General features: G+C 57.1%; 2 protein-coding genes across 2 annotated transcripts; one reads left to right on the top strand and one right to left on the bottom strand.

Annotated features, from left to right (window-relative positions):
- Positions 1-1,643: 1,643 nt before the first annotated feature.
- On the bottom strand, positions 1,644-11,021 carry SNUPN (snurportin 1). Its single transcript, XM_062000182.1, has 8 exons — positions 10,863-11,021; positions 10,547-10,706; positions 9,645-9,749; positions 9,420-9,516; positions 8,724-8,821; positions 8,348-8,425; positions 6,401-6,481; positions 1,644-2,662 (listed from the first exon to the last, which is right to left on the bottom strand). Exons 1-8 carry the CDS (start codon positions 11,012-11,014, stop codon positions 2,333-2,335), a joined length of 1,101 nt encoding a protein of 366 aa, XP_061856166.1. The 5' UTR covers positions 11,015-11,021; the 3' UTR covers positions 1,644-2,332.
- Positions 11,022-11,718: 697 nt separating this feature from the next.
- SNX33 (sorting nexin 33) lies at positions 11,719-16,685 on the top strand. Its single transcript, XM_010205978.2, has 2 exons — positions 11,719-14,175; positions 15,947-16,685. The coding sequence occupies exons 1-2, from the start codon at positions 12,705-12,707 to the stop codon at positions 16,198-16,200; spliced, it is 1,725 nt and encodes a 574-aa protein (XP_010204280.2). The 5' UTR covers positions 11,719-12,704; the 3' UTR covers positions 16,201-16,685.
- The last annotated feature ends 490 nt before the right edge of the window (positions 16,686-17,175 follow it).

Genomic DNA, 17,175 nt, shown 5'->3' with positions numbered 1-17,175 from the left:
CTCCTTGGTCACTGCTGAGGCTGCTGTCTGCTCCAGCTGGGCGCAGGGCAGGGGACAGCTGGGAGTGGGATCGCACCCAGCAAAGAAAATAGTCACAGCAACAAGCTGTGTTGGCTACAGTGACTTCCGTTTAACACCCTTTCTCCAAACACAGCCTTTCGTTTCTGACAGGAATTGTAATGCAAATATTTATTTCTCCAGCCCAGCTCATGCTTTTAAAAGGGAACCTATGCAGCATGGTCTGGAGACGGCAGAAAGCAGCAGTTGCTTCCCTCTTGCTCTCCATCGATCAGATCAAGGGGCAGAAGGCAGCCCCTCTTCAGCTGTGTTTTCTGCCCACTCCCTTCCCTGGGCTGGAGGACCATGAAAGGTTGTTTCGGGGCAGCAGGCAGGCAGTAACCCAAGCTGCAGCTCTCTCTGCCCTCAGGGATGCAGAAATCTTACATTCAGATACTCACCTCCAGATTTAATTGCCTGATGGAAGGAAAACTGAATTGATGGGAGGTTGGATGTGTTCTCTGCGCCAGGGCTGTCCCTGTGGCCCTCTGCAGCTGGTGAGGCTGAAGCAGAGGGGAAATCATAGAATTGTTTTGGTTGGAAAAGACCTTTAAGATCATCAAGTCCAGCCGCTCACCTCACAGTGAAGTTCAGCGCTTACCCATGTCCCTCAGCACCCCAGCTACACAGCTTTGCAGTATCTCCAGGGATGGGAAGCCTGTGCCAGTGTCTAAAAAATTTTTCCTCATCTCCTATCTAAACCTTCCCTGGGGCAACTTGAGGCTGCTTCCTCTTGTCCATTACTTGACAGAAGAGACTGACCCCCACCTCACTACAACCTCCTGTCAGGGAACCCACAGCTGGAGCAGCCCTGAGCCTTCGAAGGACAGGGAGGACGAGGCAGTCCAGGTGTCTGTCCTCTTCCCCTGGGCCACGTGCTTCACACACTAAAAATATATATTTAAAATATTATAAATAATACAGTAAGCGTCTGTTTGTGAAAGACCTCGGCACGCTCGGCTGCAGGAGCCGGTACTGTCTCGTCTCCTCCCCTCCCCTCCTCTCCCGCAGCCCCTCCGCACTGCCCGCGGTTCGGACAGTTCCTGTGCCCGCTGGCAAGATCAACAGGGGCTGCGCTTTGAGCTGCTCGCACCCGGCCCACGCGCCTGGCACAGAAACAGCGCTTTTCTGGAAAAAACGGGGGGTGTGAAGGCGGGATACAAGTGTGCCCGCTATCTGGAGGCTGCCCGCCCCGCTCTCGGGTACTCCCCCCGGATTCGGGCCCTCCTCCGGGACATCCTCACAGCCAGCCACGAGGAAACTCCCCAGCGCCGAGTTCAGCCTGCTATTTCCTTTCCTCCGTCCGTGGCTCTGGCCTTTTGAGCTCCCTCTGGAAAACAACCTGGGATGGCGAGGACCCTGCCACCCGCGCCGAGGCCGGGCGAGGCGGCGGGGGGTGGTCGCAGGGCGGGCAGGGCGGCAGAGGCGCGGCGGCGGGGAGGGGCTGCAGCGCCTGGGCCCGCGGGGAGAGGCGGCCCCGCACCACCATTTCCTCCGCTCCAGTTAGCGCTGCGAGAGATTTTTCAATCCCTATTTGAAAGGCACAGCACGCATCCACCCTTAGGTAGCAGGAAGACGCTCAAGAATTTGTCCTTCTGAGAAACCTTTTATTTGGCACAATCAATGCTGGTGTTTTTCAGAGCGAGGCCATTCCTTCCTCCCCCTACCGAGAAAAAAACCCCCGCGAGCCGGTTTCTGCCGCGCAGCACAGCGCTGGGCTCAGGGGCAGGACGCTTCGGTTCCCTCGGGAACCTGGGGGCGTGGAAAGCCCGGCCGCTGCGGGTACAGCAGCCTGTACCAAACTTTTGTTTGCGGACCGACCACAAAACTTGCATTGAGGCGGCCTCGGTAAACAGCGGTATCACAGGGGGAAGTGCCCGGCTTGCGCGGCCGGGGTCAGCAGCAGCAGCTGCACCTCGGAGGTCTGAGCACTGTTCCTATGCTGGAGCTTTGCCAGAGGCTTGAACAGAAGCAAGGTCGGGAGCTGAACTGGGAACCCCGCGGTACGGGGACAGAGTGTTTCATTTCCCAACGCACGACTGCCTTAGCAAAGAGCCAGACAATCCTGTTAGGCCTCATGGAAGCCCTGGCCAAAAGAAAAAAAAAACAAACTAAAAAAAGAATAATCCAACGGCACTTGGAGCAAGACATTCTACTTCTGTGCCCTTTAAACAAAACCATCCTATCGTTAGCTTCGCCGCCCCTCTCGGGAAGTGTGTGCAAGAAGCAGGGAATCTTTTCCTTTCTCATTACCCCACTGGCCTGTCCCAGCAGCCTAATTCTCCATCTGGCTCTCTGCTTCATCCTGCCCCTCCAGAGAATTTCCTGGCTGAGGGGTAGACAAGTGTTCCAGCTCGTAATGTCCGTTCCTTGCGGCCGCTGCGCCGCCTGGGTGACCCTTCGCTGCTGCCAGCTTTTTACTCCTCTTGCTCTCAATGATCTGCTGGAGCTGGTGCCCAGCATAGTCTGGCTTGGCAGTGAGCTTGGTGGCAGGCACGGTGAGCCCCAGGATTTCGGGCACCATGTAGGGCCGGAGCCAGCCCACCAGCGGGGTGCTGCCAGGCGTGTAGTGTGTTTGCTTGTGATAGAAGAGGAGCCCATCAACCTGTGGAGAGGAGAGAGAATGAATGAGAGGCCGGAGGCCTCTGCAGGTGGATGACAGAGTGCCAGATGACCGTGCCGCTCTCCCTTCATGGGCCAGAACTACCAGCTGGATCATTTTTCCCCAAGCTGTGCAATAAATAGTGGAAGTGAAAGAAGAAACCTGCCGAGCTCCTGCCCTGGAAGAGCAGCACAAGCCCGGCAGCGGCTGGATGGCTTTGAATGGCCAAAGGCTCCTGGGGCCGCTCCCAGCCCCCCGTGCAGAGGAGCCGTCGGGTTTCTGGACGCTGTGCTGGATAAGGGTTCTTGTAAATAATACATTTGGAGAGTAATCAGTCAGAGCACGTGACGCCAAGGAGCCCTGATTCATAATGCTGCCACAGCTCTTTCAGCTGCCTTTTGCAAAATAAATTCTTCATGTTTCCCACGAGAGAACTTCTCCAGCAATCAATGGCAGTTAAGGGCACTCAGGACTTGGAAGGTTCAGGCCCGAGCTCTTGTGCTGCTGTTTCCACACTCGACAATGCTGCAGCCGGCTGCTGTGTTCTCCGCTGTCCTCCCACCCTCTGGAACCCTGTCCCCTGCGTCTCCCTGCGCTGCCCGGGAAACTGTTCCACGCATCAGGGCCTGCTGGCAGGCTGACTAGCACCAGAGGGTCTGATCCTCCCAGGTGAGTAAGAGTGGCTGAGCAGTTGGAAAGATAAGAACAAGAGCCCACCTTAGGCTGAATTGCTCCCAGGCCCCTCCCTGAGCCTACAGTCCCCAGAATGCGTACAGCAGAAGGGCCCATGTGTCAGCAGTGAGCCAAGGCATCGGTCAGCCACACGTGGGACCGCAAGCTGTGCTGAGCCAAGAGCCTACGTCCATCTCTGCACCACGGCTGGAATCTCCAGCAAGGTGGGTGGAGCTTCTGGCACTACTCTACCCGGAATTTTCAGTCCCTGTTAAGAGTTTGCAAAATAATCCTAGAAAAGGGGGGATTCTTGTGCTAGGAAAGCACAAAACCAGAGCAGTAAACATCATTATGAGCTTGTGTAACCCTCTGGATATCTTTTCCCTCCCCCTGCCTCCTGGCAAGGGCCAGATTCCACAGCACCCTGTCCCCCCGCCTGCACATCCAGCCATTCCTGTGGGTTTGTGGTGCTTGATGAGCAATGGGGGTTGACTGGCACCCACAAGATTGTTTTGGTAAAGATCAGAGTCTGGAAAGGCTCTCCTCAAGCTCTCTCCTCAAATTCTCCTCAAGCTGGAGAATTCAAAGGAGTTCAGCCCAGTGGGGAGTTAGGTCATGTTCTTCCCCTGCTTCCTCTTAAGTTACTCCCATATTCCTTCCAGTTTATTTAATTTATTGGCTGTGTCCCTGCCCTGAGTCACCACACTGACACCAGCCACATCAGAATAAGGGCTGACACTGTCCCTAAACACCCAAACCTGAGAAGAAACTGGCCAGGCAGGATTTTATGTCATGGCCCTGCTTTTCCGAGTTCAGGTGGTTTACAGCACTCCCTCCATTCCATCACACTCAGGGTTTCTCAGGGACTTGGGCTCCCCCTGCCTTCATGGAAATCCGACTGTTGCTCTGCCCAGACCCGTGAGCAGGGCAGTAGCTCTTCAGATCCACCCCAAAACCCGCTTCAAATTCAGTGCCAGTCAACTGATCCAAAGTCCACCAAGTTCAGTGGAAAAAAATTCTGCTGAACATAGCAGATGAGGTGCTAACTCTGAGGACCCAGATTACAGATTAACTCTGAGGACCCGGATCCAAAGGCACTGACCACCCCTGTTGCCACCGCATGCGCAAGATCCTCATAAGGATCGCAAGATGCTTGGCCCAGGCACCACACGAGCACTGTGACACTGCACTATCTGTGGCAAGGCTGTATTTTCCCATCTGCAAAGTTTAGTTTGTTGTGTGCTGTTGGTGGAAGCTATTTTTGGGGATTTCTTGGACTCCCTCTTGTGACACATCACCAAGGGCGACACAGCTCCCTTCCCTCCTGCAAGTTTCTGTGAGGATACCAGTTGCTTACACCACATAGCAGCCTGATGAACCTGGGGGCCAAGTTGCAGCTGGATTACATGGGAGAGTTTGATCCACTTCATCTCCCTCCTCCCCTGGCCTTTCGCAACAGCCTCCTTGGCAGGCCGTAGGTTTTCTGCTCTGACTGCAGTGGGGCAATTCTCCTCAGCTTCATTCCTTGTGGGAGCAGATGCCTCAGGAAAGAATGAAGCTTTCCTCAGTAAAGCCAGGAATGGCTGTTTCTACAGACGCACTCAGAGCATTTGTAATTGAGCAAGTTGACTGTAGGAAAGCTGGGAAGCCTTCTTAGTGCTCCCCCATCTGCATTCAGAGCCAGGGCTGGCAAGATAAGCAAGGAGCTGGGACTTTCTGACTCTCCCTAATGACTGTCCTGGCTTTGGCAAGCAGAAGGCAAAGTCAGCCCTCACAGCCAAATCTCCCTTAAATTTAAACCTGCCCTTAGGTTGATTGCTGCCTTGGGCTGGGAGGGCACAGGAGACTCAGCCCAATCAACGTGGCTTTGGGCTTAGTGGGATGAGCAACCTCTGTAGAGGCTGTTCCTGAGCTGGGGCTGGGCCTGGGCACCCCACGGGAGCCAGAGGAGCTTCTGGCTCCCAGGTGTTTGTCACTGACACTGTGCCAGAATGGCATCACCTCCTCCTCCACCCTCTCTGCTTCAGTGCCAAGTCCCCAGGGCAGTCGTAGGCAGCCCGAGCTGTTGCTATGAGGGCCTCTAACTGGCAGCTCACAACTGTGGCGAGCTGGCCTGGGCAGCACATTGGTTTGCCCACCCTGCCCTCCTCCCACCGCCAGCAGAGAGGCCAGGGCAGCCCCCCTGCTAATGCCGATGAAGCAAGGGCAGCACAGGATCGCCTTCAGCTGCTCTGCTAGGGGAATGACTCCTAAGCCAGAGCCAAGGGCAGCAGGTGCCAAAGGCACCTTGCTGGTTCTGTACCAAGGCAAAAGGCAGAGCTCACACCACCCCCTCCACAAGATCCAGCAGCTGCATAGCACGACAGGCTCACCTGAACGTCTCCCAGCCAGTTCTGTTACAGCCTAACACCCCAGTATGTCTCAGGCACTCATCACCAACACCTGAACCCCTCAGAAAGCATAGGGAGCTCACACCCTCCCTTCTCTATCCTCCCCACAAGACACAAGCTAGCTGACTGCCTTGCAGACAGCCAGATGGAAGTCACTAGGCTAAGGAAACAGAGAAAGCCACCACTCTGCCCACCCTGCAGACCTCTTGGGAAATGCCACCATACAAAGGAACCCACCAGAGAGCTCAACCAAAGCAGCAGGCAGTGCCAGCTTCTGCCCTAAAAAGGTCAGCTGTCCCTCCTGCTGCCACAGGGCTCGGAGCCATGCTGCTCTGCAGGCATGCCGCATGTCTGCAACAACCCCCTCTTCCCCAAAGGCTCTCTCAGATCAAATTCAAGAGCAGCAAAAGCAGCCCAACCATGTGGAATGCTATGGTTTAACTAATTAGATTTGCTTGGGTGCAGTCTGTACCTGGTGACAGGGTAACAGAGCAGCCACAGCACAAAAGGCCTCCAAGCCCCATACAGGGAAACAGCACAGCTCTGGAAGCATCCCCAGTGGGCCTCAGGAGAGCACAGCTCCCAGGAGCAGGGCATGCCCCTCTCTCCAAGCACTGGCAGATGTGCAACGGGGCTGGCTCTAAGGCTGAGGTCTAGGCCCCCACCTGCATGTTCTCACCTTGAAGGGGAAGTCCATAGCCAGCACCTTACACAGGCTGTCCGAGGAGCAGGGGAAGTTCTGCAGGCCCACGAACTTATACTGAAAGAGTAAGAGAGGGTTAGAAGAGACAACTGCACGGGCTACAGCAGAATAAGTCACTGAATCAAGCGCTGGTGTGCAGGCAGTTCAGGAGGAACTCCTGCTCCACAGACCAGCCCAACCCAAGAAGCCAATGCAAGATCCAGCACGAGAGAGAAAGGGTGAGGGACAGGCATCAGAAAGAGACGAGAGAGATCTCAAGCAGGGACCAAATCAGTAAACTGCTGGCCTTCCTGCCACAGGGTATCAGTGGCCCAGAAGCTCAAATAGGCTCAAAAGAGGATTAGAGCAGCTCCTGGAAGGCAGGTCCAGTGATGGCCATCAACTCCATGACCTTGGGGCAACCCCTTGCTGGTGAAGTCAGGGGGCATGGCAGGCATCTCTGAGCCCTTACTCTTTCCCTAGTTACTGGTCTTGGCAATTACTACAGGTTATTGGCACAGAGAGACCTCTGACACAATTCACAAAGCAATTTGTAAGCAAATCCCAGACCTAGAGCCAAAGCAGGCCCAAGCTGTCCATCTGTGCCAGGTGTATCCTGCCAGAGCGACTGAGAGTACCTGCCTAGAAACCTACAGCAGCCCAGCCAACAGAGGGGATGGGGTGGGAATGGGTCTCAGAGACACCTCCCACCACCTCTCCAGCAGTGCTGCAGTTTCACTAATCTCATTCCAGAAACGGGAGATGACCTTTCAAAGAAGCCCCATGGACTGCCACCACAATGCACAGACAGCATGAAACTTTGAGCGCCTAGAATTACCTGTTTCAGGTATCTTATAATCCCAGTTCCAAACAACCCTCTCTCTGGCACCGAGTACCAAGTGAGGTGGATGGCAGAGACTCAGGGCACAGCTCTCCCACACTCCCCTTATCTTTCTTCCAGGCATCTGAGGCTGGAGGGAGGATTTTCAGAAGAGCTGACCCTGAGATGCTCTTTTAACCAAACTAGAAAATGATGACCTCTGGGCAGGATGCAAAGCAGACAGATGTCTGCTCCAGGCTGCTGGCTCAGCCAAGCAAATCTTTCCACCCGGGAAATGAAAGCTGAAACAACTCCCCTTTCATTAGGTAGCTGTTTTCTGGATATTCCTGTTGGAGTCCGAACAGCATGTTCTCCAAACACGGGAACCTCTGCTGCAGGCACAGGAGTCAACGTCCTCGTTTGTGACTGACCTGGCTCACCCCCAGGAACTGCTAGCTCGGCCCTACCTGGGCACACATGGAGAGTTGCACAGCCCTCAGGTCCTGCTTTGTAAACTGTGCCTCGTAAGCCAGGCTGCTCCATCTCTTAGGTCTGTCCCCCAAAATGTCATTCTGAGCTGTCGCGGATTCTAGGTCTGACCTCCATACGTAAGTCCTCAAGAGAAGACTTTTTCTCCTTGCTCTGCAGGGACTCCAGGCGGCAATCCAGTGACCACCCCAACAATATCAGTGACCAGGTTAGGCAGAAGGGAAGGCTAAAGCTTTACCAACTTTTCCTCTTACCTAGTGGGCCCACAAGGCTATAAAAAAAAAAAAGGCTGCATAGGCTGCAACCAACACCGGCCCCGTGGAAACCACATTGTTTCTCCATTCTGTTTCAAGTGAAAGCTAAAAACGGCAGTGAAGTTAACTGACACCCTGCAGTCTGGTCTCCCTCAGCACTTTGGCTGGCAGGGGCGAAAGCCACACTCATTTTACAATATTCAGTGGCTCTATTTACATCCTGAACACGGCATCTGATTTTGTCTGGAATACACATTGAAGCCTGAGCTGTGTGGGGAAAAAAAAAAAAAAAGCAAAAAGCTTCTGCCCCTGAAAGTGCTGAAGTCTGCTGAACAGGAGAGCTCACCCCCATCCTCCTCCTCCAAGCACAAAAGAACTTACTGGATTAATCTTGCTTTTCTCTCCCAGCCCTTCCTCCTCTTGGATCTTTGAGAAGAGCCAGAAGAACCTGAAGTCGGTCTGTGAAAGGAGGCAGAAACTTAATGACTGTCCACCAGACGGCATCGATCAGCACCTGCCCAGCCTCTCCACTGCCTGGGACATTTACAAACTCAGCTGCTCCTGCAGCACCCCAAACTCTGCTTCTTCCCCTGATACCCACAAAAGATGTACCCAGTTACTCCAGTAGTCAGCAGGTTGTAAGTTGGACAGATGCTGGTGTTTAGATGAAATCCCCATCCCACTGCACAGCAGGCTACATCCAGCAAAAGCGTCTCAGGGAACAGGGAACAAAAGGGAGGGGGGAGCAGGGCAGCACCTGGCAGTCGTACACTGGGTGTCCTCTCCAGCACATCACATCCAGGATATAGTACGTCTGCTCTGCCTCGTTGTAGATGCAGTCCAAGATGCAGTACACTGTGCACACAAACAGAGGCAGGTCCAGATGTGCTCCACAGACCAGCCCAACCCAAGAAGCCAATGCAGAGCTTGCACTAAGGCTGCCCTCGTGGAAGGCTGTGAGGTGTGGAGGGATCCCCTTCTGATAACAGAAGCTGTGACCACAAAAAGCCTTTAGCCATTTGCAACAGGGCTGCAAACATACTAGCCAGAGGTACAGCGAGAGAGGGCATGTTTCAGAAAATGGCACTTATCAAACAGTAACCCCTCCTCAGAGCCAAAAAGCAACTGCAAGAGGTATTAAGAAGGATCAGGCCATACACAGCTCGCAGTTGTAAGACCGAGAGGATGTTGAGGTTTAAGAGTGTCTGTCAACCAGGCAGCTAACTAAAAAAGTTCTTATCTAGTATAAAGGGACTGTGTACTGTCCACCTCTAGTTACCCCCAGGGATATATGAACAGGCCTGAAGTGAGCTTCCTCCAGCACCAGGAAAAGGCACAGCTGCGAGGCTGTAAGGGAGCCAGAGGAGCAGCACTGAGCATGTGGCATACAGGCTCAGAGGGACAGGCAGTTCTCCCTCCCTCTCCTGTGCTCAGGGCCTCCTCACACTGTTACCTTTCTCGCTCGTTGAATTGTGCCGGTTTCCCCCTGGCAGCAGGGATGGGAACCTGTTGACGCAGAAGCCACTCTTGGTGTAGGCTGCTGTTGTGCCCTGGCAGGAAAAGGGAGAGGAAGAAAAAAGTAAAGGCAAGCCAGATACTTGTGGGAAACTTGTGTTGGCTGGGAAATGCATCAGGGCCCATCTCTAGACGGTGAGACACTGCCGCTGCTGCCGCTTACCCTGGACGCCACAACTAGTGCCCTTTTCCCAACGGGACACACCACTACAACCCACTCCTGCTCCAGATCCAGGGGGACATCGACCAGCCATTCTGACAGCATCAGCTACAGAGAAATCCAGGGGAAAAAAAAAAATCAAGTTAGCAACAAGTGTCCTGAAGTTATGGAAAAGTCACAGATAATGCAAGAAGGTTTGGACTTGGCTTCAGCTGCAGTACTAGGCACTTCACAGTGAAGTACTAGGCACTTCATTGGCACTGCTTGTCACCCTGCATTGCAGCACCAAAGCAGCTCCCTCCCTCTCTCACCAACCCACATAACTCTCTTCCCCCAATCTTTCTCTTGCTTCCCAGCTGCTGACTAAGCTTCAGACCACAGCACAGGGCTCACTGGCCTCACTTGGGCACCCCCCTACCTTAGTCCCCACTGCAGCCTCACTTTAGCACTTTATTTTTAAATATACGTCAGAGCTTAGCGATTCACAGACATTAGAAGTGAGGAGCCCACACAAATTGGCTTCTTCAGAGGCTGTCTGGCTGTGTGTCTTTTTAGACCAATATGGCATCCAAGGCCAATAAAACCCATGAGCTGAGCATCTTTGACCAATTGCTGCACAATAGGATATGAATGCTGCTAGCTGAGCTGAAACCTCCTAAAGTATGCAGGTGACCTGTCTCTGCCTGTTCCTCGTTTGAATGCAGCACAGCTAAGGGGCAGGAGAACAGAGGCATGGCTCGTCACTGAGAAGCAAGCCAGGCACAACACTCTGTCCTCAGATCCAACACAGCCATCACCACGGCTGCTCTCCACATCCAGCCCAGCCTCAGCATCACCAGCCCCGCCTTCCCACCTGCTGCCCCTGGAGGGGAAGCAGGCAGTGGCAGAGATGGGCAGCTCCTCACCTGATTAGCGTAGCGCTTGGGCAACTTCTTGCCAGCATCCACGTCCATCTCCTCTTCCTCTGCATCTTCCTCTGCCTCTTCCCCCTCGCCTTCGCTCTCCACTCCGGTCCAGTCGTCCTCTGCCAGCCTCCTGGCATGGTTCACGTAGTCCAGCCGCCTCCTGGAAGGAGGGAAGGACAGAACCCGGCTTGCCCTCTGCGGCAGACAGACCAGCCCCCCGGGCAGCGCCGGGCAGGCTCCCCACACCCCAGCCCCGTCCGCCCAGCACGGGCGCGCCCGCCGCAGCGCCCCAGCCGCAGCTCGCTCGCTCACTCACTCTCTCTGGAGGCGGAGGAGGCGGAGGCGGCGCTCGGCCTGCCCCGGGCCGCCGCGGGGCTTGTAGGCGGCCAGGCGCGGGTGCGGGCGGGCCGTGCTGTGGGGCCCGGACAGGGCCGCGCCAGCGGCCAGCGCCGCGCTCAGCTCCTCCATGGCAACGCCCGCCGCGTCCGCGCGCCCCGACGCACTTCCGGCCCGCAGGGATGGCGGAGCGGGGCGCGCCACCGCCGCGCGGCGCCCCCTGGCGGCGCGGAGGTCCCGCCGCCGTCCGCGCGCCCGTGTCTCCCCCAGCCCCGCCGTGACTCGGTTTCCCGTCCCGCCGGGAGGGACGCGGGAGCGGACGCTCGAGGCTGTGGCCGGGTACCGGCATGGGGGCCACCCCGGGGAGGGATGGCGAGGACATCCAGGGCAGTGCCGTCGGGGCCACCTCGGGGAGGGACACGGGGGACACCCGCAGACAGACGCAGGGGAGCACCTCAGGCAGGGACGGCGGGGCCACCCGGCGCAGGGGTGGCAGGAACACCCCGCAGAGGGACGCAGGGGATCACCCTGCCCAAGGACGGCGGGGCCACCCCGGGGAGGGATGGAGGGGACCACCGTGGGCAGGGATGGAGGGGAGAGCCAGGACAAGGATGGAGGGGCCACCCCGCGGAGGGACGTAGGGGACATCCAAGGCATTCGTAGGGGATCCTCTGGGCAGGGACACTCGGGGATCATCCCCCGTCGGGGACGCGGGAGCGGGCGGTGCCGGGGGCTGCGGCGCCGCGGGCCCCGGGCTCGCTGCCCCCCGAGCCGGCTGCCTGCAGAGGGCAGCGTGCGACCTGCCGCGCCGCTTCCCGCGGCGCCCGAGCTGCGAGCCGGGGCTCGGCGCTGCCGTGCGTCACGGGAGGCTGGCGGCCAGCCCCGGCACCGGCATCGCCACCGGCTGCGGCGCGGCCACCTGCACCGGAACCGACACCGCGCAGCGGCGGCGGGCCCCGACACCAGAACCGGGCGGAGGTACCGAGAGCGGCCCCGGGGCCCCGCGCCCGGGCGGCGGCAGCGAGCGGCGGTCCCCCGGCCGCTGCCCGGCCATGCGGTGAGGGCTGCCCGCCGGCTCCGCGCAGCGACCGGAGGCACGGCCGAGCCGCGGCTGCGCTCGGTTCGCCGGCCCCGGTAGCGGCGGCGGGCTGGGCTCCGTTCTTCCTCCGCCACCGGTAGGGGCTGCCCCCGGTCCCGGCCCCGGAGCTGTTCTGCCTGCGTGAGATCTGCGGATTTCAGCGGAAAAAACAACAACCCAACATCAAAACAACAACAAAAAAACCCCAGACCCCGGGAAAGTCGGCCCGGAAAGGAGTTGCAACACCCCCGGGCCGGGATCGCGGGAGGTTGGGCTGCTCTTCGGGTCGATTCCCACTGCTTTCCCAGCACCCACCAACCGGCAGCCGCTGACGGGAGGAAACTGGGGTGTTTTATCCACAAGAACCCCGAGAAAAGTCGCTTGGGATTTATTTCCTCACTGTCAGACGAATCTTTTCCTCCTGGAAAGTGAAACGACGGGATCAGCGTCCTAGCAAGATAAAACCTGCGTGGCCATGGCAGAGCCCGGCTCTTGGGCCAGCTGCGGTTCATATCCCATAGCAGCAGGGGAAATGTCGCTTGCTTGACCGAGGAATGTTGTTTTTAACCGGGGCGCTGGGACTTAGGGGGGTCACTTGGACAAACGGAACAAGGTAAGGGATTTCTTTGCAACCCTTTTTTCTTTCCCTGAGACACTGGCCGAGCTTTTCCCCACAGCCCAGGTGACAAGCAAGCCGCTGGTATCACCAGGGGAGGTTTTCTTTTGCTGCGTGGTTTGCGTTACATGGTGTACCCCTCTGCCCTGGGACCGGCCATGGCGTTGAAAGCCAGAGCACTTTACGACTTCCAGAGTGAAAACAAAGAGGAGATCAGCATCCAGGAGAACGAGGAGCTCGTCATCTTCAGCGAGAACTCCCTGGACGGGTGGTTACAGGGCCAAAACAGCCGTGGGGAGACTGGCCTCTTCCCTGCCTCCTATGTCGAAATCCTCCGCTCCCGGTCGGGCTCCAGCTACATGGACTACTCCGTCAGCCCGGCTGGCTCCCCCAGGCACGACTCCTCCTTCTACGCGGCTCCCCCCAACCCCGGTATCTCCTACCAGGGCAGTTTTGAGGACGATGATGATGATGATTGGGATGACTGGGACGATGCTTGCACGGTGGTGGAGGAGCCCCAGAGTGAGCCGGGAACCAATGGGCACCCTTTGCCCAACCTGCAGTACCCGGCAGCCTATGGGCAGCACCAGCATGCCGGTTACTGGCCCAAGCCGGCGCTGGAGAGGCAGGACAGCATGAGCTCCTCCAAGAGGGGCAGTGTGGTGGGGAGGAACCTCAACCGCTTCTCCTGCTTCGTCCGCTCAGGAGTGGAAGCCTTCATCCTAGGTGACGTTCCCCTGATGTCCAAGATTGCCGAGGCATACTGCATTGAGATGGGTTCCAAAGGTCCCCAGTGGAGAGCGAACCCCCACCCGTTCATCTGCTCCGTGGAGGACCCAACCAAGCAAACCAAGTTCAAGGGCATCAAGAGCTATATCTCCTACAAGCTGACCCCCAGCAACATCAACTCCCCTGTCTACCGGCGGTACAAGCACTTTGACTGGCTCTACAATCGCCTCCTGCACAAGTTCACGGTCATCTCGGTGCCCCACCTGCCCGAGAAGCAGGCCACCGGGCGCTTCGAGGAGGACTTCATCGAGAAGCGCAAGCGGCGGCTGATCCTCTGGATGGACCATATGACCAGCCACCCCGTGCTCTCCCAGTATGAGGGCTTCCAGCACTTCCTCTGCTGCCGTGATGAGAAGCAGTGGAAGCTGGGCAAACGCCGGGCGGAGAAGGATGAAATGGTGGGCGCCAGCTTCCTCCTCACCATCCAGATCCCCACGGAGCACCAGGACCTGCAGGACGTGGAGGACCGCGTGGATGCCTTCAAGGCCTTCAGTAAGAAGATGGACGACAGCGTCCTGCAGCTGACCAATGTGGCCTCGGAGCTGGTGCGCAAGCATGTGGGGGGCTTCAGGAAGGAGTTCCAGAAGCTGGGCAATGCCTTCCAAGCCATCAGCCACTCCTTTCACATGGACCCCCCATACAGCTTAGATGCCCTCAACAATGCCATCTCCCACACGGGCAAGACGTACGAGACCGTCGGGGAGATGTTCGCCGAGCAGCCCAAGAATGACCTGTTCCTTATGCTGGATACTCTCTCTTTGTACCAAGGGCTCCTCTCCAACTTCCCAGACATCATCCACCTCCAGAAAGGTAAGGGTTGCTTCTTCTCCCCTGATGTGACCTGTCGTGCGTGATGGCCCTATGTGAGTGGGAACAGCATGAGGAGTGGGATGGGGATGCAGTGAAGACACCCTGTGCAGTGCAGTGATGGGAATGGGGATAGGAATGTGGATAGGGACCACTGACTGTGGCTCCTAGGGAGAGTCAGTGATGCCATGGGCTCCATAACTGCCGCTGGCACACTCAGAGAGCTGGCTGGGAGTAGTCAGCATAAATGTCATTCACCCCCAGCCATGAGCAGAAGCCAGCACCACTGCTGTTCACCTGCCCAGCAGCTTGTGAGCAAGGGCCTTTATCATATCTCCCACCCACCACTGCTTGTCCCTCCTGAGGACAGCCAGGGTCAAACTCTTGATTCAAGAGTACATCCCTGTCCCTCCAAGCTCAGGAGGAGTGGATTTAGCACCCCCAGGGCCTCGGGGCTCTCCATGTCGCTTTTGTTGCCCATGCTTGCTGGTCCGCTGGGAATTTGGGGGGTCAGGAAGGAGAGAGCGAGAGATGTCTGCTCTGCCCTTTCTGTGGAGGGTGGCAAGCACGCAGGGCTGGGTGTCCCTTTGCACCCGGGCAGCGGGCTGTGATACGGAGTGGAGCCAGGTGTGGGAGCAGGGCTGAAGTCCACACGCTCCTCCCTGCCCAGCTGCCTGCAGCACGGGTGGGACACTGCACCAGCGTTCCCGTGTTTTGGGGAGCAGAGGAAGTTTTCCCCAGGGTGAAGCCAGAGCTGTCTCTGTCTGAGCATCTGAGGGTGTCTGTGCATCGCTCTACATCCCTGGGGGTGGCAAAGGGGGAAGGAGAGGATGTGATCCAGCCTGGGCCGCTTCCCCGCCTTTCCCTCCCTGCCTTGTTTACCGCAGCGGGTGAAGGATCCCATCCGGAAGCGAGGCCGCGTGGGCAGAGCGGAAGGCAGGATTTGGCCTCCAACCTTTGCTTCTTCCTTCTTTTCCACCTCCTCCTCTCCACTGGGAGAAGGTCTGGTGTGATGGGAGCACCGTAACCCTGGGTCCTGTGCTCCGGGCAAAGGGCAAGGGAAGGATAAAAAAGCCTGGTGAGCTGCAGGCCAGATCCTGTTTTCAGGCAAACAGTCTCGGCACTAATGAGTGGGGAGGAATGTAGGGCTGGAGCCAGGCAGGATTCTTTCAAAACCAAGCCGTTAAAAGAAATGGAAGGAGGGGGAAAAACTGGTGTCAGAGCACCAGCTGCCTCTGGGAGAGGGAGATGCTTTCCCAGCCCGCACCGCACATCCTGCTCACCTTCTGCTTCACCACCTCCCGGGCTGGGTCTCTCTCCTGACCCTCATCCGTGGGGTGACACCAAGAATTTCACAGGGCAGGCTTGTCTGGGGTGCTTCGCTGTGCTAATGCTGCTCCACGTTAGCTTTGCACTCCAAGCCTGGGCTCCAGCAGCCCAGAGCCCCAAACCTCCTGCTAAAGATGAGGCTGACTGCCCAGTGTGATGGGGCAGAAAAGGAGCTGGGGAGGTCAGAGTCCAGAAAGAAAAGGCTCCTGGTCTTTCCCTGCCTGGAGGAGAGAGATGGGGATTGATATGCAAGGGCAGATGACTCCCTGGGAGCGCACAGATTCCTCCCTCACTCCCGTGGGGCAGCTCTGCACCTCTGGCTGCAGCCCCAGCATGGAGGATGATGGGGCCCGTCAGTGCTGGCTGGGGATGCCTGTGCCAGGGGACGGGGGGCAGAGGGCCGTACAGATCCATCAGCCTCTCACCCTTCCCCCTGCCTCGCCAGGCGCCTTTGCGAAAGTGAAGGAGAGCCAGCGGATGAGCGACGAGGGCAGGATGGACCAGGAGGAGGCGGACGGGATCCGCAAGCGCTGCCGCGTGGTGGGCTTCGCCCTGCAAGCCGAGATGAACCACTTCCACGAGCGGCGTGTGGCCGACTTCAAGAGGATGATGCAGTCTTACTTAAAGCAGCAGATCATCTTCTACCAGCGCGTCAGTCAGCAGCTGGAGAAGACGTTGCGCATGTATGACAACCTCTAACGCCTGCACTTGCTGCCACGCTGAAGTCATGCCCTTCTCTATCCACAGCCTCACAGACCTCCTCTGTTTGTGACAGGCTGAGAACGAACGGGAGCTCCTGACGCTAGTGACCAAATACCTTTGGGCTTTCTCCCCTTTTCCTGGGCAGGCAGGCCGTGGTCCTGCGGGGAAGGGCTTGCCCGTGGGCTGACCATGCCACCTCTTTCCCTGGGGACCTCCCGTCCTGCCGCGGGTCTGGCGAGGGCACGGGGAGGTCACAAGAGAGATGGGCGTGGAGGTAATGGTGCCGGTATCTCTGCCCAGTGATTTTTAGCTTTCTGAAAACCCAGGGTGCCTCCCAGCCCGCTGGGAGAAGGGATCAAAGTGGTCGACATTTTGCACGCTGAAAGCTTTTCTGATGGAAAAAAGAGAAGAAAAATATCTTTATTGGGAAGAGATATCTTTTATGTCACGAGATATTTTCAATACTTTCCATTTTTCACAAATGTTTCTGCAGCATTTTTAACAATCAGTTTTTAAATAGACACACTGAGGCAAAGGGAAGTCTCTTCCTTGGGAAAAAGTAGAAAAGAGAAAAAAAGGGAAAAAAAAAGCCCCACAGCCTTTTCAATAAAATTGTTGTTAGAAAAAACTTCCACCTCCTTCCCAGAGATGTCTGTGGAAAAATGAGCTGCTCTAGGATGCCGGGGAAGGCTCCTCATCTGAGCATCCCCTGGCTTCCAGCCAGCTTCTGAAAATCCCCATGCCGTGGGCCATGGATGAGGGGCTGAGCTCTGTGAGGGTGAGCCCTGCACTGGCCACCCTCCTGCTTTACAAACAATCTGCCAAAGGGCAAATCCTGCCCTGCTTTGCGCTGCCCAGTGGGCAGGGACCCAGGGCAGCATGCCACTGCCTGGGGAGACAGCGGGGCTGGCATGAGGGCCTTGTTTTCGAAGGGAAATGGCTGGGATAAATCACAGCGAGGAAAGTTAGGGC

Source organism: Colius striatus, chromosome 7 (genome assembly GCF_028858725.1).
Source record: "Colius striatus isolate bColStr4 chromosome 7, bColStr4.1.hap1, whole genome shotgun sequence".
In the NCBI taxonomy this organism is placed as follows: Eukaryota; Metazoa; Chordata; class Aves; order Coliiformes; family Coliidae; genus Colius; species Colius striatus.
Note: the sequence above shows the minus strand (reverse complement) of the source record. Positions and strands in the feature narration are given on the sequence as shown.